General features: G+C 57.3%; 3 protein-coding genes across 9 annotated transcripts; 2 read left to right on the top strand and 1 right to left on the bottom strand.

Annotated features, from left to right (window-relative positions):
• The first annotated feature begins 3,208 nt into the window (after positions 1–3,208).
• AP5B1 (adaptor related protein complex 5 subunit beta 1) lies at positions 3,209–8,667 on the top strand. 4 transcript variants are annotated; one of them, XM_038408325.2, is made up of 3 exons: positions 3,209–3,372; positions 4,210–4,384; positions 5,474–8,667. In XM_038408325.2, exons 2-3 carry the CDS (start codon positions 4,232–4,234, stop codon positions 8,072–8,074), a joined length of 2,754 nt encoding a protein of 917 aa, XP_038264253.1. In that variant the 5' UTR covers positions 3,209–3,372; positions 4,210–4,231; the 3' UTR covers positions 8,075–8,667. The 4 variants fall into 4 exon arrangements, with proteins under 4 accessions (XP_038264253.1, XP_043375477.1, XP_043375478.1 ...); XM_043519543.1 differs by lacking the exon at positions 3,209–3,372 and adding an exon at positions 3,383–3,759; XM_043519544.1 differs by lacking the exon at positions 3,209–3,372 and adding an exon at positions 3,383–4,069.
• Positions 8,668–9,045: 378 nt separating this feature from the next.
• On the top strand, positions 9,046–24,622 carry RNASEH2C (ribonuclease H2 subunit C). Of its 3 annotated transcripts, none has more exons than XM_043519546.1 (5): positions 9,046–9,299; positions 9,920–10,107; positions 10,393–10,505; positions 10,827–10,946; positions 23,910–24,622. In XM_043519546.1, the coding sequence occupies exons 1-5, from the start codon at positions 9,061–9,063 to the stop codon at positions 23,943–23,945; spliced, it is 696 nt and encodes a 231-aa protein (XP_043375481.1). In that variant the 5' UTR covers positions 9,046–9,060; the 3' UTR covers positions 23,946–24,622. The 3 variants fall into 3 exon arrangements, with proteins under 3 accessions (XP_043375481.1, XP_043375482.1, XP_038264259.1); XM_043519547.1 differs by having other exon boundaries at positions 23,010–24,622; XM_038408331.2 differs by lacking the exon at positions 23,910–24,622 and adding an exon at positions 12,088–12,250.
• Positions 13,470–25,518, bottom strand: KAT5 (lysine acetyltransferase 5). Of its 2 annotated transcripts, XM_038408326.2 has the most exons (14): positions 25,368–25,517; positions 25,214–25,280; positions 21,766–21,834; positions 20,832–20,968; positions 20,226–20,405; positions 19,357–19,437; positions 18,664–18,738; positions 17,824–18,072; positions 17,197–17,286; positions 15,714–15,854; positions 14,946–15,039; positions 14,712–14,871; positions 14,325–14,406; positions 13,470–14,002 (listed from the first exon to the last, which is right to left on the bottom strand). In XM_038408326.2, the coding sequence occupies exons 1-14, from the start codon at positions 25,377–25,379 to the stop codon at positions 13,868–13,870; spliced, it is 1,572 nt and encodes a 523-aa protein (XP_038264254.1). In that variant the 5' UTR covers positions 25,380–25,517; the 3' UTR covers positions 13,470–13,867. The 2 variants fall into 2 exon arrangements, with proteins under 2 accessions (XP_038264254.1, XP_038264255.1); XM_038408327.2 differs by lacking the exon at positions 20,226–20,405 and having other exon boundaries at positions 25,368–25,518.
• Positions 25,519–26,711: the final 1,193 nt, after the last annotated feature.

The raw sequence follows: 26,711 nt of genomic DNA, 5'->3' as shown, positions 1-26,711 counted from the left end.
GCGGATGTCAGCATGTCTGGGATGTGGGAAACACCCAGGGCCAGGCAGGTGGTGCCAGCCCAACGGGTTCAACCAAATCCCCGGGTGAATAACCTCAGGGAGGAGAAGACAACAAACAGCAATTCTGGGATGACAGCGTATCTAGTGGTTAGGGGTGGAGCAAGGCTTCCTGGGGTTTAGCCTTGCTCCTGGCGGGGCTGTGAGGCTGAACCCCTGAATTCTATGCCTCAGTTTCCCCTCGCTCCATTGAGGGGATTCTCCTGGCTGGGCGGTTTCATTGGCAAACGTGGGCACCAAGCTGTGAGGCTGGTGATGATGACCTGGGCTGGGCACTGCCCAGGCTCGTGGCGCTGGCACTGCAGCACGTAGCTTGGGTCTATAACATGCCTTCAAAGAACTTGACTAATTAACCCACAGGTGAAGCAGCATCAAAACCACTCACATAGAGAAACTGAGGCACCACCACTTCCTCGGAGCCAGCCCAAGAATCAGGGCAGCACGAGATACAACTCAGTTCTCACTCCCAGCCCCCCCCATAACCAGTAGGCTCCCCTCCCCTCCCACAGCTGCAAATAGAACCCAGATGTCCTGGCTCCCAGACCGCTAGACTCTACTCCCAGAACCAGGGATAGAACCCAGGTGTCCTGGCTCTCAGCCAGGCTCTCTGGGCTGGGGTGCTCCCAAAATCCCAGCTGGAGTTTCGACCTGGCTATTTCCTGGTGTTGGGACGCGTCCCAGCCTCAGCCCCAGGGGGGAATGAGTCTCGTGTAAGGGATGGGGCAGACGCGGGGGAACCAGTCTGGATGTGGACAGGAGGGGTGCGGCCGGAGCCGGGAGGGGGGAGGGCTGTCCCTAGCTCTGCCACTGACTCACTGGTGATCCTTCCCGCTCCTTGCCTCAATTTCCCCATCTGCTCATGGGGATGGCGTCTCCGAGAGGCTGCCCAGAGACACTGAATAGCTCCAGATGGATCCATGTTTAAGATACACCACCAGCACTTTTCATCCCCTGCCCAGGGCTGAGATGCAGCCACCTCGGGGCTGTTTAACAATTCACAGTAACCTCACATAACAGTTTTGGACAGGAAGCGAAAAAGAATTTTGTATCCGATTGAAACTGCAGGGTTTATTGAGACAGGCTATGAACCACAGAGGTGGAATTTGTCTGGGCACTGGGGTGAAGTACCCTGCTCTAACCACTAGCCCCCACTCCCTTTCCAGAGCCATAAACAGAAACCAAGATTTCTGACTCCGGCCCACTTCACGCCAGGCCTTGCTGCTCCTCCTGCCGCTGGGTTCCTCCCTTCTCGCCCCCGCGCCTGGCTAGGGGAGCAAGAAGCTCCCGGCTCCATGTGGGGCCTCTCCCTGTGCCCCAGGCAGGCCCCGTTCCCGCTGCCATACAGTTAAGTTTCACCGCCCGCCTACACTCCAACCTATCTCAGCCTCCCCGTGCAAGTAACTCCCTCTCCTCACCCCCTACCCCCAGTGCTGGGGGATCTGGACCTGCCCAAGACTCCTTGATCACTGGCAGTGCCTGAGCCCGAGGCCAAGAGGGAATCTCCAACCCAGCAGTGCCATGGCTGCTGGCTGAGGGGGGAGGCAGAGGCAGGAATTGGATCAGGGCGAGCTCGTGAAATAGTGACGGGGACGGAGGAGTGGGAAGAAGAGCAGGCGATACAACGGGCTGCTCGGTGCCTCTTTCCCCATCTGGCCAACCCATGTCATGCCCTCGGCTCAGTGGGGCACAATCTGCCTCCGTGTGCGTCTTCTTTGGCCCCACAGAGCTATGCATGGGGTGGAGGGGTCTCAGGGATAGCAGGGGGCTGCAGGTCAGGATTTTGGGCTTTGGCAGAGCTGGGGGGGAATCCAGAGCTGGGATAGCAAGAGACTGTGGGCTGGGATTAAGGGGCATTAGCAGAGATGGGGGGCAGGCTGCGATAGCAGGGTATGGGGCACCGCTCAGACCCTAGGTACCGGCAACCTGTTACCGAGGTCTGTGGTGCGGCTCAGGTTGGGGTGGCTTCATGAGACTGTTACTCAGAGGTTACACAACGAAACTGAAGCAAGTCGGCACCTGCTTCTGCCCCCTCATCCCAGACCTCTGGGGCAACGGAGCCAGGACTCAGCCATCGCCTCCTCCGTTAGGTGCTCTGGGGACAGAGCCCTGCCTCTCCTCCCTGATCCATCTCATAGGCCAGCCCTGCGTGTCACCCTCAACCCCAACCTCCTGCTAACTCAGCCCTGGGCTCCCCACCAGCTCTGCCAGTACCCTTCAATCCCACCCCCTGCTATCCCAGCCATGGGCTCCCCAATAGCTCTGCCTATGCCCCTCAGTCCCGACCCCCACCCCCTGCTAACCCAGCCCTGGGCTCCCCACCAGCTCTGCCAGTGCCAGTCAGCTTAGATTTGCACCCCCATGATATCCCTCCACCCAGTGCCATGAAACTGAGGAGGATCCTGCACGGATGGGGTGACAATCCTTGAGGATGCGAGGAATCCCTGGCTGGATGGGCCCATTGGTCTGGGGGGGGGGCGAGGCGGAGCAAGCAGCGACAGAGAGGAGAGGCGATGCCCCGATTGGGGGGCGGGCAATGTTGCGGGCGACGGGGTATACCCAGGGCAGCGAGGCAGGAGAAGGGGCCGGACAGTGACTAGGCGGAGGAGGATGGGGGGATAGTGACGTGGGGAGGGGAATGTGGGGGGCAGTAACGCTAGGGTGACCAGATGTTCCGATTTTATAGGGACAGTCCTGATTTTGGGGTCTTTTTCTTATGTAGGCTCCTATTACCCCCCCAGCCCTTGTCCCGATTTTTCACATTTGCTGTCAGGTCACCCTAAGTAAGGCCAGGGGGATATCTCGGGAGGAGGGGCCGGGCAGTGACGCGAGGAGGGGGATACCGGGTGGGGGGCACGTAGTGACGCGGGGGGCAGTAAGGCGGGGGATACCGCGGGGGCGGGGCCGGGCAGTGACGCGGGGAGGGGTACCCGGGGGCGGGGCCGGGCAGTGACGCGGGGAGGGGGATACCGGGTGGGGGGCTCGTAGTGACGCGGGGGGCAGTAAGGCGGGGGATACCGCGGGGGCGGGGCCGGGCAGTGACGCGGGGAGGGGGATACCGGGTGGGGGGCTCGTAGTGACGCGGGGGGCAGTAAGGCGGGGGATACCGCGGGGGCGGGGCCGGGCAGTGACGCGGGGAGGGGTTCCCGGGGGCGGGGCCGGGCAGTGACGCGGGGAGGGGCTACCCGGGGGCGGGGCCGGGCAGTGACGGCGGACACGCTGGGGAATACCGCCCGGCCGAGCGGTTCTGGCCCCATCTAGCGGCCGGCGGGGAAGCAGGAAGGGCGGGGCGGGGCGAGGCGGCTGCTGCGTCGGGCGGTGAGCGGGCCGGGCTGGGACTCAGGGGGATGCCCCGGGGTTCCCCCGTGCAGGGGGCCGGGTAGGGGGAGCGTCCCCACCTGGGCCCCCCTTGGGGCCATCTGGGGCTGCCGCACTGCGACCCCCCCCCCCGCCCAATACAGCCCGCCAGGAAGCCCCACCCCAGCGCCCCCGTTACTCACAATCCCCCCTCCCCAGCTATTGCCCCAACACGCCCCGCTCCCTATCCCCCACAATCCCCTGGGGCCCCGACCCAGCACCGCCATGTTCTCTGTTACCCACACTCCCTTGCGTGGGGCCATCAGGGACCCCTCCCCCATTGCCCTGCGTGGGGCTCTGGGCCATTGAACCCCCATTTCCTGGAGCCCTGACGGGCGCCCGGCAGCGGTCGGTTCTCCAGGCTTCGGAATCTTCTGGACGCCCTGCCCGCCCCCAGCCCCTGCTTGGTCTTACCCAGAAACCCCAAGGGCCCCCCCTCGTCCCTGGCCTCAATGTGTGTGTCCCACGGGGCCCCTCCAGCTGCCCCCCCTTTTCCTGGGATTGCTACTTGCCCCATTTTCTTGATGCCTCAGTTTCCCCAGGATTAAAACTGGGTTCGTAGCAGCCTAGCCCCCAGAGAGAGTCCTGATTCTCAGTTCAATAATCCTATTACATACAGGGACCCCTCCCCTGGCACTGAGATGTGGTCACCACGGAGGTCGGGCGTGGGGCCTGCTTATACAAAGATCCCTGTCCCGTGCTGCCACTTCTCGGGCAGGGCTTGAGTGAGACTAGGAGCTTGTGGCTCTGGTGTGGGACACTCTTTTGCTCTGACTGGCTTCTCTCTCTCCCACCCAGGTGATCCCTCCCAGGGGTTGCCATGGGTGTGCGGAGTGGGGAGAGTTGGGCCCAGCTTATAACGTCCTTCCGAGCAGGCCCCACCGCCTTCCTTCTGGCCCATGGGAGTGATGATACCTTCCTGGCTGAGCTGCTGCAGGACCTGAGCAGTGAGAGGATCAGTGAGCAAACCAAGGTATGTGGGGTTGGGCAGGGCACCTGGGTTCTATTCTTGGCTCGGGGAGGGGTGTAATGGGCTAATGCAAGTTTATACAGGGACTCCCGGGTTTTATCTTCAGCTTTGACAAAGGAGTGGAGTGGGGTTTAGTGGTTAAAGCTTTGAGGGACTCCTGGGTTGTCTCTTTGGCTTTGGGAGGTGAGTAGGGTCTAGTACAGAGATGGACAAACTACGGCCCATGGGCCGCATCAGGCCCACGGGACCGTCCTGCCCAGCCCTTAAGCTTCTGGCTGGAGAGGCTAGCCCCCAGCCCCTCTCCTGCTGTTCCCCCTCCCCCACAGCTACGCTGCCACACCGGGCAGCACTCTGGGCAGCAGGGCTGCACGCTCGTGCAGGGCAGCAAGGCAGTGTGTCGGGCTCCAGCCAAGCGCCGCAGCTGCCAGACATGCTGCTCTGAGTGGCATTGTAAGGGGGCTGGGGGGTTGGATAAGGGGCAGGGGATCCCGGGGGGCAGTCAGGGGGCAGGAAGTAGGGGGCAGTTGGATGGGGTGGAGGTTCTGGGGAGGGTGGTCAGGGGATGGGGGGTTGGATAAGTGTGGGAGTCCTGGGAGGCCTGTCAGGGGGCAGGGTTGTGGATAGGTGTCAGGGGGGGCAGTCAGGGGATGGGGAGCAGTGGGGGTTGGATAGGGGGTGGAGTCCCAGGGGGGCGGTCAGGGAACAAGGAGCAGAGTGGGTTGGATGGGTTGGGGGTTCTGAGGGGGGCAATCAGGGGGTGGGAAGTGGGAGGGGGCGGATAGGGAGCAGGGGCCAGGCTGTTTGGTGAGGCACAGCCTTTCCTACCCGGCCCTCCATACAGTTTTGCAACCCCGATGTGGCCCTCGGGTCAAAAAGTTTGTCCACCCCAGTCTAGTAGTTAGAGCAGTGGGGCTGGGAGACAGGACATCTAGCTTCTATCCCTGGCTCTAGGAAGGACTAGAGCAGGGGCCTGAGAGTCAAGGACTCCTGGGTTCCATTAGTGGCTCTCCCATTCTATCTCATGGTGGTGCCTCTGTGCATCGTGGCATGGCAGCCCCTGACTGCATTCCTCTCTCTCTCTCTGTGTTGCAGGTCTCCATGCTGACCCTTCTGCTGGAGTTCCCCACCCTGCTGTGCCCAGACCCCGAGGTGGGCGAGCAGGTGGCTGGCTCTCTCCTGGCTAACTTTGCCCAGCTGCCCCACTCACCCAAGTTGTCCTGGCTGCGGCGCCACCTGCTGGTGGTGATGGGGACTGTGCTGATCTCCACTGAGGCCTTTGGGGAGGGCTCCCAGGCCTCCCGTGACTACCTCTCTCTGCTGCTGCACCTGGCCTCGGACCTCAATGACCAGCGGCAGGGGCCAGGTGACCGCGGGGTGCGGGCGGCTGCCTGCGAGAGTCTGAGGGAGCTGGAGTGCTGCTACCCTGGCTTGTTCTCCCGGCGGTTGGACTTGCTGCACTCCATGCAGCAGCAGGAGCTCACACCTGTCCACCAGGTCTATACGCTGCTGTACAGCCTGGCCCTGCGCAACGCCGTGCTGCTACTGGCCCGTCAGGGAGAGGGGGCCCTCAGTGAATTGCTGGCTGGCAATGAGGGGCTGGCTTGGGAGGCGGTGGGGAACGCTGGGAAAGTCTCTCCAGCCTCCATTGACCGCCTGCTGCTGCTGCCCACCCCGGCCGAGACCAAGGAGCTGAAGTCGGTGCTGTCCCAGCTGCTGGATGGCTCCTATCTGCTGACACCACCTGCCCAGAGCCAGCTTCTGTGGCATCTGGCCCAGGTGGTGTGCGTGATCCGCACCCAGTCACCTGCCATCTTCAAGGCGCAGCTGGTGCGGTTGTTTGGCACAGCCCACGTGGCGCTGCTGCACGCCAGCCTACAGCTCAAAAGGCTTTTCACGGACAGCCTCTTCACGGCCGAGGACGAGGCCTTCCTCCTGCGCCGCCTTGTGGGCCTGGCCCAGCATCCCTCACTGCCCTCGCCCCTCAAACTCTTCTACCTTGACTGCCTGCTGCATTTCCCCGAGAACCGCCCGCTGGGCTCTGGCTCTGAGGAGGGGCTGCCCGTCCTGCTCACACCCCGCCTGGCCTCCTGCCTCTTCCCCTCCCTCTTCAACGATCCGGGCACCATGCTGGCACGCCTCAACCTGCTGAGCCTGGTGTGCCTGGAAAACCAGGGCCCCGAGGCTGACCAGGGTGTTGGGTATATCTTTGAGCATGTCCTGGCACTGGCAGACACCGTGGCAGGCAAAGGTGGGCGTGAGGCCACTGGGCTCTTCTTCCGAGCTGCCTACCTCTTTGCCCGCTACTTTGACTCAAGGTCACAGCTCATGGCAGAGCTGACAGGCACCCTGGTGAGGCTGTATCGCCAGTGCTGCTCCCTGGCCCCCAACCTCATCAACCTGCTCAATGAGACCCAAGCAGTGCTGGATGACCCAGCCTGGCCTACCTCCTTGAGCAAGGCCCTGCAGGAGCTGACTGTGGGCGTGCCACTGTTGCCACCCTTGGATCAGGATCTGGGCTGGCACCTCAAGTTGTTGGCCCGGGTGGCAAAGGAGAGTGGGGTCCCGCAGGGCAGCACACTTGGATTCCTGCAGCGCCTGGTGCGGCTGGCAGGTGCAGGACAGCTGGGAGATTGGCATATTGGCCAGGCTTTGCTGAGCGTCTGCCGCAACCTGCTGCAGCACCAGCCTCCACCTGCCATGGGGTGCCAGCTGGCCGAGCTGCTCCAAGATGTCTCACTGAGCTACCCGGATGTGGATGTGCAGGATCGGGCCCGCTTCTACTACACGCTCCTGTCATGCCTGTCTGGGGACAAGCTGGGGGCAGTGCTGGCACCTGGTGGACGCCTCAAAGCCCGGACTCTCTCCTCCTCTATCGTGGCAGACAGTGAGAACTTCACTGCCACACTGACCGTGCATCCAGCCCCACAACCCCTGCTGCAGCTGCAGCGCGAGGCCCCAGCCAAGCCCACCCTGGTACCAGCGCCAGCCTCCCAGCCGTGCCCTGCTGATGCTCAGGAGGTGAAGGACTGCTGCCGACGGCTCCTGGAGCTGCATTCTCCAGCTCGGCTCAGCCTGACATACCGGCTGCTCCACACAGGATCCTCATCTGAGCAACTCTTCTGCCTCCTGCTGCACTTTGAGCACTCCGACAACTTCTATGAGCCAGTGCCTGATATGTGTGTGCCCTGCCTCTCCACCACCCACCCATCACCCCTCCTCACACTCCACCTGCAGCCCCGCTGCCCCTACCCCACCAAGCTGGCAGTAAGCGCCTTGTACACCACGCAAACCGGCCTTACCTACTGCAGCCAGCTAGAACCACTGCAGGTGGCCTTTGCGGACATCTTCCTGCCTCTGGCACTGCCTGTGAATTGGGACTGTGAGAGCCGGCGCCACCTCTTTGACACCCTCTGGTCCTCCCTGTGCCCAAATGGGTCAGGTGACTGCGCCGAGAGCCTCTTCTGCTGGCCCACTACCCAACAGCCCTTGGGTGTCCTGGTGCAGGCTCACTTTGCCAGCTACCTGGTGGCAGAGGATCTGGGCACCTACAAGATTGCCATAGCCCTGCCACCCCATTATCATGTGCTGCTGCAGGCACAGACGACCCAGGGGGCAGCGCGCATCACCATTCGAACTGACAACTGGAAGGTGCTCCCCCACCTGAGTGCCTACCTGCGGAAGGTGGTGGAGTGACAGAGCCTGAAATAGGGATTGAGGGCACCCTCCAGGAAGGGGTATCTGTGAGTGGGAGTAAAGGGGACATATCTCCAGCCACCGGGGGGGAGGGGGGATTTAAGAGTGGGAATAGGGGCACACATCTCTGGTCCCCTGAGTGGGACTGGGAGCCTGAAATGTAAATTTCTGAAGCTCAGTACAAATGCCTTTTGCAAGTAAAATTTACAGTGAAATGAACAACTTAGTGTGTGTGGGGAGAGGTGCATTGGGGTGGGGACGGGTGGTGCAATGGGAGCTCTGGGGGCAGATGCAATGGGGTTGAGCTGGAGGAGTGTGGAGGTGGTGCTATGCATTTGTGAGAGTGCAATGAGGTAGTGCTGTGTGCCCGAGCTCCTGTACTGCTCCCAGCTAATGGGGAGGCTCCAGCGCTGGTGTTGCTTGGAGCAGCTGAGCTGTAGTGCTGAAAGGACAGCTGGGATGCATTTCCCCCCTCACATGCTGGAGGACTCCATGCCTGCCCTGGGGGCCTGATGCTGAAAGGAGGGTTTGGTTTCTGAGGCGTGTTTGGTCCCTGGCTGCTCTGCTGGTACAGGGGTTGGTGAGCAAGGATTGGCCCTAGGTGTTTTGTCACCCAGGATGGAAAAGGTTTTCCGTGCCCCATGCCTGGCTCTGGTGCCCCCAAATAAGGTAAGTTGGTGCCCAGGCTGGCCTGCCCCCCACCTCTACTGGGTCGTGCCTGTGTGGGGATGTGCAGGGAGGGGGACCCTGCTTTGCTGGGAATACAACTCGCGATGCAATCTGCTATCCACATGGCAACTGCTGAGCAGGCTCTGAATGAGGGATGTTCCCCCCAGGTACAGCAGCCGCCCTGCACGGCTCCCTCCAGCGGGCAACCCAGTGCCCTATCCCTGCCCCCGAGCTAGCTAGGCCCTGCTCTCCCGGGGGAGCATGTGGCTCAGCGCGGGGAGGGAGGCGCTCTGGAGGCTGTTTCGCCGTCTTCCAGCATGATCGGACGGAGGCGTTTCGCTCAGGTTGGGAACTACCGTCCCCATCATGCACCAGGGGCGGGACTGCCACTCCCATCATGCATCGCGGGGGAGGCTTACCTCCTGTGGCGTGCACAGGCCTCAGGACTACAGCCCCCAGCATGCCCCGGGATAGGCGCGCGGCGCGGTGTGAAGGGATTCCCGCCGGCGTGTTCCAGTTCTCGGGCTGCGCGCGGGACGCTCGGTGAGGGCGGCAGGTGACCGGGGCTCTCGGCGGGGCGAGCTGGCGGAAGTGGACACGCCCCCACACTCCTGCCCCGTCCCGGGGAGGGTCCTGCCTACGTGGGGATGCGGATTCCTGATGAGGCTCCTCCCCTGGCCCCCAGAACCACCCCCCCCCCGCCGAGGGCTGAGGCGCCTGGTCAATCAGGAGCCGCCCCGCCGAGGGCTGAGGCGCCTGGTCAATCAGGAGCCGCCCCGCCCCCCCCCGCCGAGGGCTGAGGCGCCTGGTCAATCAGGAGCCGCCCCCCCCCCCCCCGCCGAGGGCTGAGGCGCCTGGTCAATCAGGAGCCGCCCCCCCCCCCGCCGAGGGCTGAGGCGCCTGGTCAATCAGGAGCCGCCCCGCCCCCCCCCGCCGAGGGCTGAGGCGCCTGGTCAATCAGGAGCCGCCCCGCCCCCCCCCCCGCCGAGGGCTGAGGCGCCTGGTCAATCAGGAGCCGCGCCCCCCCCCCGCCGAGGGCTGAGGCGCCTGGTCAATCAGGAGCCGCCCCCCCCCCCCCCGCCGAGGGCTGAGGCGCCTGGTCAGGAACGGTCCCCGTAACCCTCCCCCGCCCGCTGTCCGAGCTGTGCTGGCCCCTCTCACTGTCTCTCCCGCCAGGCCCCCGCTGAGCAGTGCCTGCCTCTGGAGCAAGATGTCTGAGAGCAGCAGCCCCGTTCGGCTGGACCTGAGCTCCCTGCGGGGGGCGCCCCAAGATGTCCTACACCTGCTGCCTTGCGAGGTGGAGCACAATGGCAGCGCCCCTGTGGACAGATACTTCACCCCGGCCATCCGCCAGGGCTTGCAGGGTTGGTGACCCCCTCCATACTTGCCAGGGAATGCTGTTCTGCAGGGAGCAGGATGAGGGCTCCCTAGGGGAGTCATGCCCCTTACAGTCAGTGCTGACCTTAGGAGGTGCTGTGCTGTTGCAGGGATGGGGTGAGGGCTCCATAAGGGGTGCTCTCTCTTCAGTCAGCATAGACCCCAGGACCCCTGAATGGAACTTGGGTTGCTGTGCCCATTTCTCAGTCGAGCGCATCCCCTGGCCAGTTCCCCCTGTCTCCCCAGCTCAGCATCAGTCTCTCTCTCCACAGAGAAATCTGTATCCTTCCGTGGCAGGAGCCTCAAGGGGCAGGAGGTGATGGTGCCTCAAGGTTATGTGGGGCTGGTTCTGAAGGAGGATCAAAGGCCCTGCACAGAGGAGGAGGTGAGCCCTGTGGGGGTGTGTTGGGGTGGATGGGGAGAAGTAGCCCTGGGACGCTAGCAGCTGCCCGGGGGAAGTCTGTGGGGCTGGACCCTTGGCCTTGCCTTGGACTGGGATCCAGCAAGAGGGGGCACTGGTAGCTTCTGGGGACACATTATGCCCCATTTTGGGCTGGGTGGGAGGGGTGGTGTTACCCCTTTGGGGACAAGGCCATCAGAGCTGGGAACAGTGTAGTGTTAACCTTCATGCTAAAGGGAGGTGTGCCTTGGAGCAGGCTCAACTCAGTCCCACTGCCTGTGTTCCTCCCTGACTCCCGCGCTGTAGGAGCGGACAGTGCGGCTGAAATCAACCTTCGGGGCACTAACTGTGTGGAACCTGGAGCGGGCTCCAAGTGCGGATGATGGGCTGCTCCTGGCTCTGAGCTGGCCAGGGATCGCCGAGGCCGTAAGTACTGGTGTGCTGCTCTCCCGTCTGTTTCCCCCCATCCCAGAATGGTAAGAGGGGCTGGTGGTGTGTGTTAGGGCCTGGTGTTGCTGCCGCAACAACTACAAAGGGGTGGAGGGGGGCAAGATCCCCCCAATCCCACAAAGACTTACACTAGCTTTGTGAAAAGAAAAGGAGTACTTGTGGCACCTTAGAGACTAACAAATTTATTAGAGCATAAGTTTTCGTGAGCTACAGCTCACTTCATCAGATGCATTTCTAGCTTTGTGTTTGGTCCATTATAGCAATGAACAGGTATGTTCTCAGCCCTGCCCCATTCAATTATCAGGCTGCTTCTGTGGTTCACCCAGTATCCCTTGAGTTGCTAGGGGTGAGGCAATCATTACAACCCATAATACCCCTGCATTCACCTACACACACTGCTAGTGAAGGGGGGCTGGCTGTGTGTATGGGTGTGCAACAATGGGGCCTGGTAAATACCATAATGATTGTCCCCTCAGAGTGAGTCAAATACTCTGGGATGAAATAATTATAGCCCATAATATATACCCTCCGTGGATATCCAGCCATGCCCCTTCCCTATTATATATCCCTGGTACCCCAGCAGCTGTGAGTAGGGGGAATGCCCCCAGGCCTAGCAGGGGGTAGAGTGGTGAGGCTGTCTTGGCCTGCCAGGAGTGGCTGGGTGTTCTTGGGCCTTGACTAGGTAAATGAAGATGCTGTCCAAAGTATTCTGCCCAGCTTGGTGGGCACTATCCCCTTGCGGCGGAATGTGCAAAGACAAAGAAATTGCAGTGCAGGACTGGGGCTCACAACTTCTGCCCTTGGGCAAGTCCTTGCCCCCACCTGTGCCTCAGTTTCCCCTCCACTCTGTTGATTTAGACAGAGCTTCATAAAGCAAGGAGTCTCATGGGGTGTTTGTGAAATGCTTGGCCCAACAGGAGCCCCGGTCTCAGTTGGGGGGGAGCAGTGTAGTGCCTGGTACAATGGGGGACTTCCCCACTTTGTCAGGGCCTCTAGGCAGTACAGTTATACTCCAACAGCCGCAGCTGTTTCTGTACTTCTGTCCCTTCGGGGCTGGAAGCCCATCGTTGCGAGGGGGGGGCAGGTGACTTTTGACAGGTCACCTCTCTCATTGCAGATCCACGCACCAGTGTTGAAGAAGGAACAGTGAGCCCATAATGGAGGCAGTGGTCCCAGGACTACTAGCCACTGGCTGCCTCTGAGGTCTGCACGGGGGAGTGTTTTGGCCCCACCACCCTGTGCAGTGGCTCCATGCTGAGAATACATGGATCTCACAGAGATGCCTGCTTGGTCTGAGTCATGATTCCAGAGCTCACTGAGCCAGCACCTGGAAACGGATGGGACAACATCTCCCCTGGCCCACAGCTGGTTGCCCTCTGTGCTGGAGATTGGGGAGGGTAGGGCTGAGTGCTATGGGCATTATGCTGAAAACACTGATCCTTCAGGTCCCTGGGACAGGCAGCTTCAACATCCGGCAGAGGGCAAAACTGAGGCATGCTGAAGCCTGGCCCAAGTCACAGCAGCTGAGTGGGATAGAACCCAGGTGTCCTGACTCCCAGCCACTCTTCAAACTACTTGGCCATGATTCTCTCTAGCTGTCTCATGCTACCCAGGAAGGACTCTACTGCGGGCTCCTGGGTTCTTTTCCCCCATGTCCCTGCTGTGCCTCCATTTTCCCCTCTGAATGAGGCAGGGAAGAGTGCTAGCACATTCAAAAGACCCTGGCAGGACTGACCAGCTAGAGGCAGTACAGGGCAGCAGGGTTGTGCTTGCAGCCTCTTCTCTCATCCCCTCTCTCCAGGCTGCCACAAGCTTTGGCACAATGCGTGTCCCCACCCAGAACCATTCTTGCCAAGGGAATATTCAGCATTGTTACTTTATGGTGGGAGCACCCTGTTAGCAAGGCCTAACTCTGCTGTGTGGCTGCTGTTTGTAGGTGGGCCTGTTGCCAGATCTGGAGGGGGAGGGTGAGGCAAGGCTAATCAGGCCCAGAGGCTTGGCCAAAGTAGTGGGATGGGGATCAGCACCATGAGTCTGCCAGACAGCTGTGGGGAGAGCAGAGTTTAGTACTCAGCCCTAAGTATCTTGGTCCAATGGCAATCAGCCTGTCACCTGTCCATTGCTCATTGCCGCCCCTGGCACTGCAGGACATCCGGTTCCAGATCCTGCTGTAATTGCTGCTCCCAGGGAGAGAGAAATGTGCTACCAGGGCCGGGGGGGAGCATAGCAGCTTTGAGATCCTAAACTTGTGTTTGGCCACAGCTTCAGCCAGCCTGCACCCTTCCAGAGTTTGGGCGTGTTCATTGCACAGGGAGTGCAGCAGCTGGCTCTGGGGTAACACATAGCAGCCACTGCTGGCACTAGTGGAAGAAGTGGCTGCACCCCAGAATCCCTGGGAGTTGAAGCCTGATGCTGCTCAGGGTCCTGCACAGCCCTGGGGAGGATAATGTAGCCCGAGCACCCCTCATCCTTTTCTAGCTGATTAAAAATGATCAATCGTTTTAGTTCCAGGATCTTTATCAAAAACTCAGTTCGAGTGACACAGAAACGCAGATGCCAGCTGGCTTCCAGGTCCCAGGGCCACCCATTCCCAGCCGTTGGGCTCCTCGGTCACAGGCCTTCCTGTACAGTGTGGGCTGGCAAGATGCAAGTCCTACATACAAATAAGGTTCTCACCCTGGCACTGAGTCAAGGAGAGCAGCATGGGGGCCTCTGCCCCTTCCCATGGGGGTCGAGCCACGGCCGGAAATGCAGCCCCAGCCTAGCCCTGTGGCAGATGCTGTTGCCCAGTCTGTCCCGGCCCTGGGATAAGCTCCCAGGAGCTGCACGTTAGCTGGATGGCTGTGAGGCCCCATGCCAGGGCCATGGGGGAGTGGGTGGCAGATAGGCCCTGCCTCTCACCACTTGCCCCTCTTGCTCCAGTCCTTGGGGGTGAAGTGCAGACATTTGGAGTCAATGCGCAGGATCCGCTTCAGCATCGCCCGCTCATGCCCATCCACTATGTCCTCTGAGAGCGTCAGGATGTATTGGCCCTTTAAGGGAGACAACAGGGGCCCAGGTCAGCGATAGTCTTGTCAGGGTTCCTGAGAAAATTAGCGAAGGGGCCTGAGCCAACCTAGCTGCTTGTCTCCACTGATGTGTTTCGGTCCCACGGGGCAGCCCAATCGGCACCCCGTCTCCCAGAGCCGGGGACAGACCCCATGAATCCTGCCTCCCAACCCCTTTTAATTCAGCTACCCTAATGCCTTGGTATCTGTCCATGCTAGTGGCATAGAAAGGAAGCCACTTGCCCCTCTTGGGTACTGCTAGGACTCTCACTGCCTGCCTCCAGAGCATTCCTCCCAGGGTGGATACCTTGTAGTAATTGATGAGGTTCAGGTACTGCAGTGTGGAGATCACATCCTCCTTCTTGATGCTGGTGATCTCGCTGATTTCGCTGAAAGGGAATGGGAGACCTGAGGGAGTGGAAGGCAGTGGCCTGGGGGGTCACTGGCGGGGAGGGGGGTTGGGTGGGAAGAGAGGCTGCGGGAGCCAACAGCACCTTCCCCGTGTGCCCTGAGGCCATTCTGTTTGCGACCAGCCCTGGAATCACATTTGAGTGAATGATTTTGAAGCAGCCCTCTGTGAAGTGTTAACTCTGACTCCGAATGACAGCTGGGTCTGTTCTCCGTCACTGATTATTGGTGCACAATCCTCTGCTCTAGGATTGAGGGAGTTTGGGATTGTGGGCAGGGCACTCACTTGATGGTGATCTGTGGGCGCTCCCCGTTCTCAGACTTCAGGTTCATGAGGATCTCCAGGATGGTCTGGGACCAGTAGCTGCGGTAGGAGAGGAGCCCGAGGTCTGAGAGTGGCTTCTCTGGCGTCCCCGTCTTCCCTTCTACCTTGGAGAGCTCGTAGCCTGGCGGGGGGAGGAAACGGGGTGAGGGAGCCGGAGATCTGGGGAGGGAGCCGGGATAGGAAGGTGCCACTTACTGAATTCAATGAGCAGCTTGCCATAGCCTCGCCTCTGGTACGGGGGCAAGGTCAGGATGCAGGCCACATTGTAGTCTTCTGTGGACTCCTTCTCCTACGGCAAAGAGCAAAGGATTCACACCTCCGGCAGTAGCTGCAGATTGCTTTGATGCTGGGTGTTCCAGGGACTCCTCTGCCATCAAGACTGCCACAGATCCCCATGCCTTGTACCATGAGTTCTGGCCCCATCCACTGCAGCCCCTACATGAATTCCTGCTCATGCCCCCTTCCACAAATCCTGACACTGGCCAGAGATTCCTGGTCTCACACCCTCCCACAGATCCTCTCACAGCCACTGTGGCCCCCTGGCACAGACTGGGACCATGATCACATTAGTCTGGGCCTTCAATCCCCACCTATGGCCACGGCCACACCAGTCCCCTCCCCTACCACAGTTACAAATTCCCATCCATGGTCACAGGGGCCCCTCATTCCAGATAGCAACAGCAGCTCACAGACAGAGCCTGGTCAATGTGGGAGTGGCTGTGACAAGGCACAGTGATTCCCTGACCAAGGGCTAGTGTCTCAGATACTCCCAACTTCTATGACTCTTCAGGCATCCCCCATGGGGAGGCTCTGATCCATCAGGCAGTGGGGCCAGGCCATGGGATTCCTATCATACCACAGTGACGCGCTCTGACTGGCCAGAGAACAGTGGGAGAGCAAGGGCTGTGACAGGAGCAGGGATGGAGGTTTCCATCCGTGGAGCACAGGGCAGTGCCCCCTCACCTTGGAGAAATAGCCCACGATGTGGAAGCCCTTGCAGTCATATTCCGTCATGACGTAGAAGAGGAAGGGGTCAGTGTCATAGTACAGGGTCTTGTGGTCCAGGAAGCACTTAGCCAGCAGGCAGAGGTTCTGTGAGTAGCTCTGCAGGGACGGCACAAGCCAGAAGCATTAACATCCCCACTCTACTGCCAGGATGTGTGTGTGTGTCAGCTCGCTTCAGGGGGCTGCTGGGGAGGGCCCCAGCTCTAGTCACCAGCCCCCTGGCCCAATGGGGATGTGCACTCAGACCTTCTCCAGCCCGCTTCATCAGAGTGGCTCAGGCCACAGTACTAAAGCCCCACGTCGCCAAGGACACTGTCAAAAGCAAACTAAAGAAATGTCTCAGTCAGCGTTTCTCAACCTTTTTGATACCAGGGACCAGCTTGCTGCCTTCCTAATCTGGGTCAGGGAGATTTCAAGGACCAGCTTTGGTCTAGATAAAGTTACTATGTGATGGGCGCACAACTAGTTAAAAGACCGTACTCAAGGGGTAGTTATCAATGGTTCACTGTCAAACTGGGAGAGCAAAGCTAGTGGGATGCCACAGGCATCAGTCCTGAGTCCTGTACTATTCAATATTGTCATTAATGACTTTAGATATTGGAGTGGAAACTATGCTTATAAAATCTGCAGATGACACCAAGCTGGGAGAGGTTGCAAGCACTTTGGAGGACAGGCTTAGAATTCAGAATGATCTTGATAAATTGGAAGTATTAGTCTGAAATCAACAAAATGAATTTCAGTAAAGACAAGTGCAAAGTATAGCACTAAGTGGTAGTCCTGCTGAAAAGAATCTGGGGGTTAATATGAGTCAACAGTGTGATGCAGTTGCAGAAAAGACTAATATTCTGGGCTGTATTAACAGGAGTGTTGTATGTGAGACGTGGGAGGTCCCATTCTATTCGGCACTGGTGAGGTCTCAGCTGGAGAACTGTGTCCAGGTTTGGATGCTACACTTCTAGTTAAGTATTAGAATTGGTTTCCAAGGGAGGTTGTAAAATCCCAGTCACTGGAGGTTTTTAAGGTTGTTAGACAAACATCTGTCAGGGATGGTCTAGGTTTATTGGTCCTGTCTTAGCACAGGGGCTACACTAGATGACCTCTTGAGGCCTCTTCCAGCCCCACATTTCTATGATTCTATGAAGGAGGAGGGTGCGACAGAATCCCATATAGGGGAAACTGAGGCACAGATATGGGAAGGAACTTCCCCAAGGTTACCGAGAGAGGCATCAGTTGGGCTGGGAATGAACCCAGGAGTCCTGACTCCCAGCCCCTCTCTGTTGTAGCCACCAGAACCCATTCCCACAGCCAGACATCCCTGTCCCACATCCAGGTTCCCACACCCTGGAATCAGGCAGTCTCCTAAGGGTAAAAGGTGGAACAGAGCGCCCCACCCCAGCCGTGCCCTAGTGAGGGGAACTCCTGCCCCAGACCTGCCCCTTGCCTTGTTCTTGCGCCCATCGATCTCAAAGAAGGAGATGGTGCCTTTGCGGTAGATTTCATTCCCAGGCGGGTGCCGCAGGTCACACTTGGTCTGTGGGAGAGAGAATCCCATGGGAACAGTCAGACCCTGCAGCATGCACAGAAGCCAGCTCGATTGCAGAATGACACCAATGATTGGGGGCCAGAGGGGCTGAGTTCCAAGGAAAGAGGGAAAGAACTGGATGCATCTACAGAGTGCAGGGGAGCAGTTAACAGGCTACATGGAGCCAAAGAGTAAACCCCCCAAAGATCGAGTATGCCTCTTCCTCTCCTTCCAGCTGGTAGAACTAGGATTAGAGAATTATACAGCTACAGGGACTCCTCACCTCGCACTGAGATGCAATTCCTCTGGGGTGGGGCAAGGGGGCTGTTTATACAGGTACCCCTTGCCTGATGCCAAGTGGGGCCAGAGTCAGCACCAACTTGGAGGGAAATGCAGCCCCTACTGAGTCACCCACCCTGCTCCCTGCAGGCCAGAGCCCCTAGTGCCATGCTAGGGAACATACTCAGGGACAGAAGCCCTGGAATCATGGAGTCAGGGCTGTGCCTGCCGGGGGCTATGCAGGGGCACGGGGAGGGCGATACGTACTAGGTGCCTCTGCAGGCACTTGAGGCTCTTGACATATTTGAGGCAGAACTCGCAGAGGTACAGCACAGGCAGGGTGGTGAGCTCCTGTGGGTAGGGTGAGAAGTACCAGGGCTTCAGGCGGTGCCGGCCCAGCTCGATGCACTCTATGTTCTTCATGCGTGTGATGATGTCGTCGTGGCTGCGGTCAGACACAAGGCTTCCCGTCATGCGCGGGGCCGAGGGGATGCCGTCAGAGCTGTCCTGGGAGTCCTGCAGGCGGCACAGAGGCAGGGTCAGGAGCTGCTGGACATGCCCTCCTAACCCCTCCTCTCTGGGCCCCGCCCCCCACTCAGTCTCAAATCAGGCCTCCTTGTGCCCTTCCCAAGGGCCTCCAGAACCCAACAGCTGGCTGCTGATGGTATATGCGCTGTGGCAGAGAAAGGAATCCTGGCTTCTCTCCCAGATCCTGCAGGGCTTCCAGGTCTGACAGAATGGGCCTGGGAGATCCCCCACCCCACTTCTCCCCACCCAGCACACCCAACCCTGATGGTGCTGCAGCCCTTGCATTGGGTAGGCTATGATTTCACCTATACTGGGGCTCAGGGTTGCTTCTTCAGTCAGCAGCATCTCCCCCAGGGAAAGGGGAAGGAGCTAGCAGACAGCTGGGGTGATACCAATTCTGGTCAGCAGCTGCTCCAGGCCAAATCCTGGAGGGATCCCATTGATCACCCATGGAGTGAATCCCTGCCCGATGCCCTGGGAACCTGAGAGAGCTCCTCCACTGCTGGCTATGGCTGGTGGCTTCCTTGGATGGGGAAAGCTAACACCCCATCCCTCCATTCAAGTCAGGGCAGCGTTTACCTCATCTGTGCCCAGGCAGTTGGACTTCCTCTTCCTGCCAGGCTGGGCAGCCACGGCTCTCCTGGCTGAGCCGTTCTGGAAGAGAAGGTGAGAAGGGTGTTATGTGCAGGCCATGGGCGGGAGGAGGGATCAGCCATTTCCTGGCAGCAGCTCAGGGAGGGGCTCTGCCTCCCATCATGACCTGACCAGTGGGATGGAGCTAGGAACAAGGCAGTTTTAAGGCAATCCAAAATCACAAGGCAGGCCCTGGCCCCACCTAGAGCCAAGGAGTCAGGGCTGGAACATGGGGACCCATCAGAACTTCCCCCAGTAGGCAGGCGGGTGTCATCTCCACTGGGGCTGAATCCTTTCTGCTCCGCTGAGTCCACTAAACAGTGGGGCTGGAAGTTAACGCCCCTTGGAGTTGCCCAAGGCAGCTCTATCTAGGAGGGATTGGCTCAGGCTCTTTGCAGACTCAGGCATTGCTGTATTGGTTGCATTTGGGTCACATTTTCTCCCCAAGCATGAGAGTGAGAAGCTGTGATTTTGCCCTGATCACATGATTGCAGGAGCTCAGGCCCTGGTCTCAGGGTAATAGTGCCTGGGCCTATACCCAGCCCCGGGCAGGAAGGAGCAAGGAACAGTGCCCAGAGCTCTTCCTGTGATGGAAATACCCCTCTCTCCTGCACATCCTATCAATCCCTCCGCTCTTACCTGCGGGAACACAGAGGCTTGAGTTGTCTCTGTGGAAGCAGGGACGGGGGTTGCTGGGGAAACCACCTCCACTTTCCGTTTCTGAAACAGACCCAAAAAATGGTTCATCCACATGGGATGTTGCAAAGCTTCACAGTCCTCCGCCCCTGCACAGCATTCCCATTGGGGGCAGCTTCTCATCTGCAGACGTATGGGCATCACAGTGTCTTGTAATCTCAAAAAAACTTTCTAGGCCGTTTATACGGGGATCCCTCACCCAGCACTGACTTGCAGCTGCCTCTGGGGTGGGGCACAGGGCTGTTTATACAGAGATCCCTGGCCTGGCGCTGAGAGACCTCCCGCTCTGGGGTGGGATCTGAGGGTTGTTTAACAGCACACAACAGTGCTGCATGACAGTATAGAGGAGGAGGATACGAATCTCTTTTCCAGCTAAAACTGCATGAAGTTCTAGGAAGGCAGAAAGTAATCGTCCAAGCTCTGATTTGGCTAGGACACCACGGTTCACCCCAAGACTCTGAGGGAAGGGTTGAGAGATTTTTAATGACCAAGAGTGGTTCCTTATCTGCATCATTTGATTGAGGTCTCACTGCACCCTTTAGCTTCACACTAATTGTGAGGGAAGAGCACCCCCTATTGAGCCCCCACTAGCATCATGATATGAAGGCCAGTGAGCTCTGTGTGGCTCTGGGTGTGGGGAGAATGCCCCCTAGTGAATCCCCAGCACCACGCCTTGGGGGCCTCCCATGCAAGTCCAGACCCAGCCCGACCCCGGCCAGCTTGTGTGACCTGGCGCGATCCCAGCCTGTGGCCATGCCCAGACCATGCTGAGGACACGAGGTGGGGGAGGTATCCCCAGCACCGGTGCGTACCGTTGTCCGATGGTTCGGCTGGACACAGGAGCTGGAAGAGAGGGGTTGGTCAGGCTCCCCGGGAACAGCCTCCCTCTCCTTGGGTAGGTTAAAGCGGAGCGTTATCTGCACTGGGATGGGCAGGGTCTTACCGCTGGCTGGAGTTGAGGCAGGTTGTAGAGACAGATCCAAGGTCTTCCTCTGAGTAGGGATGAAGATGGTGGGGGGGAGTTACCAACACACCCATTGGGGGAGAGGATGCATTGCTGGTCAGGTGAGGGGGGTGTGATGCCACTGTCCCAGCTCGCATGGGCCAGGCAGCGAGAGGAATATGTGGCTCCAGAGAGATGTGGGCCCTGCTCTTGGGATAAGGAGTACTCTAGCATCCCTGCCTTGGAGACCTGTGTTTGCAACCCCTAAGTCAGGATCAGTGGAGGGAGCCGGCCTGAGCCATCAGGGAGAACACTCTTCTTGGTTAGCATCCACATCTTCCCATCCCTCCCTGCAATCCCAAGACCCTCCAACCATCTTGATCCCCAGGCCAGCACTCTCATCCCAGATTGCCCCCTATATCATCCCCCAAAGCAGCACTAGCATCCTCCCTGGCCTGTGGCTAGCTCCTCTTACCACTTCCCGCTCTGGGGAGCTGGGCCGGGAGCCAGGCAACCCATTCTTGGTGGGAGTCTTGGCTTCCTTCTTGGGGAACTGGATCTTCTTCAGGTCCAGCCGGTCATGGGTCACCCATTCATCCAGACGCTTGTTAACTGCGGTGGTGGGGAGACCAGGTTAGTGGTGCTCTCTGTTAGGGTAATGGGAGAGGAGGAAAGAGGCCCCTGCAGACAGCCAGTCACAAGCAGAAAAGTGGTGCTAAGACTGCTCAAGGCTGGAGAGGGATGGATGACTGCGGAGGAGAAGGCAATGCCTCACACTGGTGAACAGCACCACCCTCTCACCATTTGGACAGTTGAACCCAAAACATTTACCTCCATCAGTCTTAGCTCCAGAAGCAGGAGTCCTGGCTTCCTCATATGAGTGAGGTGTATGATGAGAAGGGAAAGATCTTCAGGCAGGAAAGTAACATGCCCAAGAACTTGGGACATTCATAACTATGGCCAATATACGTAACGCCCCCACCTGTGTGTGCGTGTGTGTGTGTGCGTGCGTGTGCAACAGGGGACCCCCCCAAACAGGACAAACAGCACAGTGCCCCCTGTGCAGTGGGGTCAGCTCTGCTTCTGAAGTAAGCGCACCACCTACTGGGTGTCTGACCCCACTTGCCACAGTACTCTGATGGGAAACATCAAAGGATCCAGAGTTCCTTGAACTGGATCAGAGCCGACACCCCCTAGAGGGGAAAGGCCCAGTGTCCCACTCCGAGCCAGCCAGTCCCCACAGTATAAGGCCAGATTTGAGACAACATCCACTAGAGGGAAAAAAAATCCGTATCCAATTCCCCAGAATCCAGAGGAACTCCCTATTTTTATTCATGTTCTGGAACAGCCAGTGTCAGTAATTTCCTAGTCTGATTCCCAATCAGCCGAGGGCCAGCCAGTTTACTCACAGTCAATGTAATGCACGTAGAAAAGCTTCCGGCCACTGATGTCCTTAACACTGAGGATTTCAGCCAGAGCTACAGGGGGAGAAGGAAATAGCATTTCAGAGGAAATTTCCACTCAGAGCAGAGATGCAAGAAAACCCTCCCTTGTAATGTTTATACACCACAGGGATCCAGCATTAGGAACAGAATGCACAGAGTGGCTGCTTGACACCAGAAATGGGCAGGGGGAAACATAGTGACAACAGGCTGTATGAAGTTAGGTGCTGCGATGGGACATGCCTGGCCCCTAGTTTTCTACTCCCTTTCCACATCCAGGCTCTGGAAACTAGAAGTCCTGACTCCCAACCCTCAGCTCTAACCACTAGACCCAACTGCCTCCATATAAACACCACCCCAACAATGAATGGTGAAGGCAGCACATTTTAGACAGAGACTGACAATTTTTCACAGGTTTCAGAGTAGCAGCCGTGTTAGTCTGTATTTGCAAAAAGAAAAGGAGTACTTGTGGCACCTTAGAGACTAACAAATTTATTAGAGCATAAGCTTTCGTGAGCTACAGCTCACTTCATCGGATGCATCATGCATCCGATGAAGTGAGCTGTAGCTCACGAAAGCTTATGCTCAAATAAATTTGTTATTCTCTAAGGTGCCACAAGTACTCCTTTTCTTTTTGCGAATACAGACTAACACAGCTGCTACACTGCAAAAAGGAAGCTAAAAAATTGGAAAGAGAGTTAAAAGAATGATTTGAGGTCTGGAAGACCTGCCTGACAGTGAGTGCAATCTATGTCGCTTATACAGGAGAAAGTTAAAAGGTGACTGGACCATGCTACATGGGGAGAAGATTCTTGACAGCAGAGGGCTCATTAATGTAGCAGATAAAGCTAGAAGGTGATCCAACAGCTGGAAGCTGGATATTCAGGCTAGAAATGAGCCTTTAAAATCAAGATTAGACATCTCTTTCTAAAAGCTGCACTCTAGCTCGACCACCAGATCTGGGCTGAATGCAGGAATGGCTGTGATGGATTCTCAGGCTTGGGTGATCCTGGTGGTCAGAATGGATGGCCAGTCCGCTCTGGCCTTGGAATCCATGATCACTGCATTCAGATTTGGTCACCCCAGCTCAACAAGGATGTAGCAGAATTTGAGGGGGGGTTCAGAGATAGGTGAGCAATAGGCACCTGGGGTGGGGTGGGGGAATTCTCCTGGGAAGAGAGATGAAATGACTGGGATTGTTTGTCTTACAGAGGAGATGAAGAAAATGTTACATGATAAAAGTTATAAAAGAATGACTGGGTAGAGAATGGGGATGGAACCTTTGTTCTCCATGTCTCATAGCACAAGAGCAATGGGAACTTCAGAGAAACTTCAAAACTGATCAAAGGACATTCTTTTTCATGTAATACACAATCAGCCTCTGGAACTCATTGACACTTGACACAGCTGAGTGCAGGATCCCAAAAGAGACTGGGGGTTTATAAGGATAATGAGACTATCCAGGGTCAACAGGAAAAAAAGAACAGGAGTTTTGGAATCCTCCCATCCTCTAAGTATTGGGGGAATCACCCTGTATCAGGTTATTCCACTGCGAAGTAAGAGATTTTACACCTATGCTCGTGGAATTTTTCCTATGCTTGTGGAATTGTTTAAGTGGGAAGGCTGTGAAGAGTATAAAATAAAAATACCCTCTGCAAGTTAGTTACATATTTAGGACAATGCCCCACATGATTCTATTGGCTCTAGCAGGAGAAATAGTCGCAGAACTTGGGAGGGTGATAATATAGACATATGAGAGGTTATCACGTTAATACAGGAGTATGTCTGGAAAAACATATGCTGTTTGGATTTCACTGGAATAAGACATTTTTCATGCTAGAGCTTGGTTTTGTCCCAACTCTGGCAGCATTTCACTACAGCCAACACTTTCTGTGTCTATGTCATTCATTATAAATCATAATTAATACACAAATGGTGTGATTAATTATATATTAATAAAAGAGTGCCCTGGGAGTCAGAACTTCTGAGCTCTATTCCTGGCTCTGAGAGGGGAGTGAAGAGTAATCTTCAGAGGAGAAGGGGCTTTGTACTGCTGTCCATAACTGTAGCATCGGAGGCATGGAATCAGGACTTATTGGTTCTCTTGACAGCTCGGGGAGGGGAGTATGGACTTCAAAAATCTCTGAGCCTACTGGAAAGAGCAGAGGAGTAGGAGTCAAGACTCGAAGATTCTGTTCCTATTTCTGCCATTTGACATGTGACTATGGACAAGTTTCTTTCACTCCCTGTGCCTCAATTTCTCCATCTATAAAATGAGAATAATACTAGTGACCTGCCTGGGATTGAGGCTTCAGGGAGCTTTGAGATCTCTGGATGGGATATACAAGGCATTACTATCTACACCTTTTTTATTATTCACTGTTTGTATCATGATAGGGCCTAGATTAATTACAGATCAGGGGCCCTTTGTGCCAGACAACAGCCAGATCCTTATCAGTATCAGGGGTTCTCCCCACTGTGCCAGGCACTGCAAGATGAGAGACAATCCCTGCTGGAAAGAGCTCACAGTCCAAGGATATGATGAGAGGTAACAAGCAACTGGGGAGAAAGGTGCACAAGGAATCATCTGTGTTTGTAATTACCAAGGACCACTCAGAGGCCAGCGCATCCCTGCAGCACATGTCCTCAATACAGTTCTACAGTTACATGAGATCATTCTGATTCTGGGGCAGTGCCCTGGGTATTACTTCCAACTTATCTCTATCTATCTATCTCTTCTTACTACATGTTCCATTCTATGCATCCGATGAAGTGGGCTGTAGCCCACGTAAGTTTATGCTCTAATAAATTTGTTAGTCTCTAACATGACACAAGTACTCCTATTCTTTTTAGGTATTACCCAGTGTCTCCCTCGCCCAGTGTGTGACTAGTCCCCGCCTTCAAATGCTACCCTGGGGTCCTTGATCATAACCTGAAGTGGAGGTGGTTATCACACACACGTAGGGCACCCCATATCCTATTCAGGAGATGGGCAGGTAGGTCCAAAATGACAGGCCTACATTTCCCTCCCTAAGGAGCCTAAAACTCAGACCTGGAGGATGCCAAGGACTTGAGATGACCAACCACCCCCACAATCTGGGTTCAAGGGCTCTCCAAGAAAGAGGGGTTCAGCTCCACATGCTTACTGCCCCCATCGCACTCCCTGTTCAATCTTCCATAAATATCCCTACCTTATCCCTTCTTGCTAGGGCCACCCCATTGGCCCATCTCCCCCTCCACCCCATCTCTTCATTGGCCCCAACCCTATAGCCTCCTTAGGACCCCTCCCTTCCCACAGGGAGCACCAGCACCTCCTCCTCCTCTCCAGATATCCCCCATCATTCTCATATATCCTCTAGCCCCACCCCTCCCCTTAGGCCACACCCACTCCCAATTAGCCCCGCCCCTCACTTACGCCATTCATCTTCGTTGTCCTGGTTGCGACGCAACACGGGCAGGCGGCAGCCTTCGGTCACTTCCCCCTGCGGGCAGGATGCAAAGCGGTTAGCGGGGACTCCCAGGAATCCCGCCCCCACCCTGCCGGACCCCACCCTCCGGACCCCACTCACCACCTCCGCCATCTTGGATGCTCGCCGGGGAGCGGGGCCTTCTCTTCCGTTCCCCGCGCCGGGACACTTCCGGGAACGTGTAGGATCCCTTCCGGTCTGTCATAGCTACTTCCGGCCCACTCAATACCAGCTTCGGTAGCGTCTGCTCAGAATTACTTCCGGGAGCATGAGGAACCCCTTCCGGTCCCGGCTAGGCCCCACTCCGGGGCTGTTGTTGGCGCCCGCCTGGCTCGGAGAGGGAATGTGCGGAACCGGCGGGGCTGGGGTTAGGGAGCGAGGTGTAAATGGCGGCAGCGGGGGTTTGACCCAGCCCCGGGGCAGCTAGCTGGGCTCATGGGAGGAAGTCATGTGACGAGGCCTGAGGCGCGTTTAGCGTCATGTGACACGGCACGAGGCCAGTTGAGGGCTCGGCAGCCTGTGTCCAGGGGTCCCCGAGTTTCGGCTCCGCTCCCTCAATCCCGGTATAGGGGGAGCCCCCGAGCCCGACACAGCAGCCAGCCAGCCTGGGCCCACATCGACCAGACTTGGAGCCAAAGAGACTCGTCTCCGGGGCTGGGAGCCAGGGATGAGGAGTTCAAGCGGCTTCCATTGTTTGCTGCTAATATTTCCCTCTGCTTCCCAGCCCTCTAGCTAGGGGAAGTGACTAGCATTCTTTCTATAGGAAGCTGGGGCACTTAAAGCAAAGCTGGGCCTAGAGCCCATCTCTCTAGTGCCTCCATAGCACTCACTGTGCCACCACTTGCCTTGCCTCAGTTTCCCCAGGGAATCTTTAATCCCTTTTTTGGGGGCTTTCCAGGTCTCCCTTTTAATCACCCTTTTATCAGGAGTTCAGCCTTAGAGAGGCTGTTGAGAGGCAATCCTTTCTCTCAGCATGCCCAGGATGAGGGCCCCATTCCGCAAAGTGCTGTACAAACACAGAACCTTCCTTACAATCTATAAATCAAGAAATGACAGATGGATACAGCCAGACAGGAGCAATGAGACAATCCTGGTCTGCATGCTGGGCAGTGGATTCACAACACCAACAACCTAAACATCATGCTTTTTGTAGGCATTGTGACATAGTGTGGCTTTTCCCTTGTTATGTTGTATGTGAGTCTTACTCTTTTGCATGAATGCTGTGTATGCCTCAGTTTCCCTGTGTATTGCACCAATGTCTAGGTGGTGGGAATAAGGGTGTGTGACTTTGACGGGCTGCTCCAGCTGCCTGCACGGATGCTATGGCCACCCCTTCATAACTTGAGACCTAGGAGGGGGATGTGACCAGGTGACTCTTGGCCCGGGAAGTGAGACAAAGGTCGGAGGAGGAACAACAGGCAGGGCAGAGGCCAGGCAGCTGGAAGC

The sequence above is a fragment of the Dermochelys coriacea genome, chromosome 7, assembly GCF_009764565.3.
Source record: "Dermochelys coriacea isolate rDerCor1 chromosome 7, rDerCor1.pri.v4, whole genome shotgun sequence".
Lineage (NCBI taxonomy): Eukaryota > Metazoa > Chordata > Testudines > Dermochelyidae > Dermochelys > Dermochelys coriacea.
Note: the sequence above shows the minus strand (reverse complement) of the source record. Positions and strands in the feature narration are given on the sequence as shown.